A 3,500-nucleotide genomic window follows, 5' to 3' on the forward strand; every position below is an offset into this window, starting at 1 on the left:
TACTTACCAAATGCATCTACAAACCTTTTCCATGTATCAATTAATCTACGTAGCAATTGATTCACTGTGGTCACGTTCACTGCTGGATCAAATACCCAGCTTCAGGGATGGCACCAGCAACAATGAGAATCCCAAAAGAATCAGTGGTGGGATTCAGGTGGAATTCAAGGGGGCTCATAGTAGGAATCTACCAAGTAATGACACAACTGCAGAGGACTTGCAGAAAGGCAAAGGGACATCATACTCATCTCTCCAACTTATGCAAGAAGAGGGACTCACCCACCTGGTAAATTGCCGACTTTCCTCATGCACTTCCATCTCTGTGCTTTTAAATTCATTCAGTTCTTTCCGTATGGCTGCCTAATGAACAATAACAATATATGCAACCATAAGAAATACAAATCTTAAGGAAAGTAAAGAGTCTGAAAGGAACATGGCCCTACCCTTGCAGGTTCCCTTACAATTCCCATTTTCCAGGCTCCCTTACTGTAATCCACTGCTCTCACACATTTCTGATCATCCACATGAGTGACTTTTTTCAGTTACAACTACTTGGAGAAGGAATACACTACAGAAAAACTCAAAGCATCTAATACTAACAATAAAGAAAGAAATATCAAATCTACTGCAATGGGTGAACCAACACCCCACCAAAATATGGCACTTGCTACAGATAAAAATGGGCAAGAGACAGGGTTACCTCGACAGTCACCTGGTGAGTATGCAGCCAGGAGGGGATTGTATCTCCAGGCACAGTCCCCCGAGGAGCTGGTGAGTGCCTGCACAGGCACTGTACACACAGCATAGGCCTTGTATCTCCCAACTAGAGACAAGACTTCAGGAATGCTAGATGAACAGCACCTTTTAAAGTGGAGTTAACCACTTGGTTTCATTAGTTTTATGTAAAATTACACAAAATATTTTGACATTTCAGGCTTGTGTTTTCAGCTGGCGTATACTAAACAGGAGAAATTCAGTGCACTTTGTAAATGCCTTGTTGCTTATGTTGTAAGAATGATGAGCAATCTACTTCATCGAGTAGTAAGTATAATTTCTGAAATACTGTCATACATACTACAAGGGCTTTGGATGCTATGCCACATACTTTCCTACCTTCACTGTGAAATAAAATGACAGTTTATTCTTACCCACTCTTTTCTTTCACCATTTTAAATAAAAGCAGTGTCAGTTCATTAATCCCTAAAGAAATCGCACCTGGTGTGCATGCCTTTCAATGCAGAACAGACAAGCAGCATGACAAAATTATAGCATCAGCAGACTGCAGTCTCATAAATGAGAAACTTCATTTTAAGCAGGGGATGGCTCTGTTTAGCCACAACAGCATGCTTACACAAGGCTGCTGTAATAGCTAGGAAAGAGACAACTACTTATGAGCACCAAATCAGCACCAAAGACACCAGAGTTCCAGCTCCGTAATATAGTTACAGTACAATTTTCTGCTCCCACTGGAATTAGAAAAATTACTTCCTTAGAGAAAAAAGGGCAAGGGAGTTTCCAGGCAACCTGTGTTCTGCTTTTCTGCTGAGGCAAACAAGCATGGGGATCACAGAACCAGCCTTAGGCACCTGTTCATTACAAAATGAACTGAGATTACAACCTGCTGTCCTGAAGTATGTAGGAAACTCCACTGCTTTTTTTTTCTAGTGCAGTTTACTGTGGTTGGACCTCAGTGAAAGTGGAGGTGCTGGGTGCTCTAACCTCCCACAGACTATGTGAGGATGAGAGAGGGCTCAGCACCTCCCAAACCCAACATCTACAAACACTTCTGGGTACACTTTTCATGTCTCCACCTTGACACATTCTTCTTTGATTGTCAGATGAGCTGACATTAATATTAAAGTATGAGCTGAAATAAAATCAGTGCTTCACAGTCTTTAACTAAGGGACAGTGGGTTCTTGCACATACCACTTTTCATGTCAAGCATGCCTGATAGGGTTTCCATAAAAGCTGATTCAGACCCAGTGGTGAAAGTGCCAGCACTTTTTGATACATAAATTTTCTTTTATGACATCGTATAGGAGAAAAATGGAAGAGAATTTATGGTAATCTTTGACTTACCTGTTTCTTAAAAGAGACTCACAGAATCATTTATCTCATCTTTTGTACTTAGGCAGAAGAACTATTAACTGCAGCACGCTGGGGGCAAACTTCCCATGAAGGTGTACTGCACACATAGGGCCAGCTTCTGCACTGATGCTTGTGGCCAAGAACCCTAAGAGGATGGAGCAGCTTATACCTTTTCTTCACCTGAATGAGTTGCAAAAGTAACTCTTGGTGGCAGTGATTAGGCTTCTGCCTGCAGAAACACTGCCTGAATTCTATGGGTCGTGGCCATCTTTGCTAGCAGTGTGTACCTTGCTTAGCAGGAGTTTAAAAATGCAAGAAATTCTGGTCTGAATAATGGAGGTAGCAAATATGATCTTAGTAGGCACCTGAGTGGTTTTCTTAGCTGCAAGCAGTAGATGCACAGTAGCACAATCACAACCTGGCTGCCTCCAGCAGATGTCATTCGTGATCCCAGCACCAAGAGAACGTAAACCAGGGGAAAGCCTCCCCAAAAGTGACAGATGCAAGCAGTTTTTTATAATCTACATTTGTCTCTTGCCTTGTCTGCAGGAGTTAACCTGGCCCAAGGCTTGTCGGCACGACGATCATAATCTGGAGAATCCGTGACCTCCACGTACTCATTAAATCGAAGGATTCTTCTTGCTTGAAGTTCAGCCACTGTAGGTCTCAAGCTGAGCTGTAAGTGGAAGGCAGAAAATAGTACATTTAATAAGATGAAATAAAAGAAAATAAAAGCTGAGAGTATGATGTAATCTCAAGAGAACTTTAATGGTATTTCTAAATAGGGTCACTTTCAGGTGTCTAATAAAAGGCACCATCCTGGGAGCACTGCACAGGAATGGGGAAGCAGCACAACCTCATTTCTTCAATTATAAAAATAGTCTTTGCTGGGTAGGTCACAAAGAATCGTGACAGTTATCCCTGGAATATTAATTGTGACTTTGCAACTGTCACACTATTTACCCTACTAGGTAGTAGGTCCATTTGCAGTAACAACTACACAGTCTTCTATGTTCAACAATAAAATTTAAAATAAGCAGGATGTGGAGGTGCCTGCCTAACTGAAAAAAATGTTTTTGAACATCTGGGGGTCATTACAATGCCAAATTGTTTCAGTCACTTCAAACAATTTGAACTTTAATTAACTAAGGATAATCATATTAAGGAAACTGTATTTTTGCAGAGGAGGGCAGACAAGGGATACATATGAAAACTGCCCCCATCCTCTCCCAGAATGAGGTCCCAAACTCAGGGCAGCAGGTCCCTAACTGCTGTATTTCCAGGGATGACGAGTGCAATCCCACCTGCAGTGGCCAAGACCCCTGGTGTGCTTAGAGGAACAATGAAGGGGCCTCTTAGGGCACTCGTTGACTTGCTGCCCTCTCCACTGCTCTAGGAAAGAGTGGATCTG

General features: G+C 42.1%; 1 protein-coding gene across 1 annotated transcript in view; it reads right to left on the minus strand.

Moving 5' to 3' along the window:
- Window positions 1-283: 283 nt before the first annotated feature.
- The window catches only part of PHACTR2 (phosphatase and actin regulator 2), a gene marked incomplete at both ends in the record, with an annotated part of 33,296 nt that continues 30,079 nt past the window's right edge, over window positions 284-3,500 (minus strand). The window contains 2 exons of the mRNA XM_008942396.1: window positions 284-360; window positions 2,628-2,765. Coding sequence (XP_008940644.1) covers window positions 284-360; window positions 2,628-2,765 — 215 coding nt within the window. The remainder of the gene's footprint in view (window positions 361-2,627; window positions 2,766-3,500) is intronic.

This window comes from Merops nubicus, unplaced genomic scaffold (assembly GCF_000691845.1).
Source record: "Merops nubicus isolate BGI_N331 unplaced genomic scaffold, ASM69184v1 scaffold34156, whole genome shotgun sequence".
Lineage (NCBI taxonomy): Eukaryota > Metazoa > Chordata > Aves > Coraciiformes > Meropidae > Merops > Merops nubicus.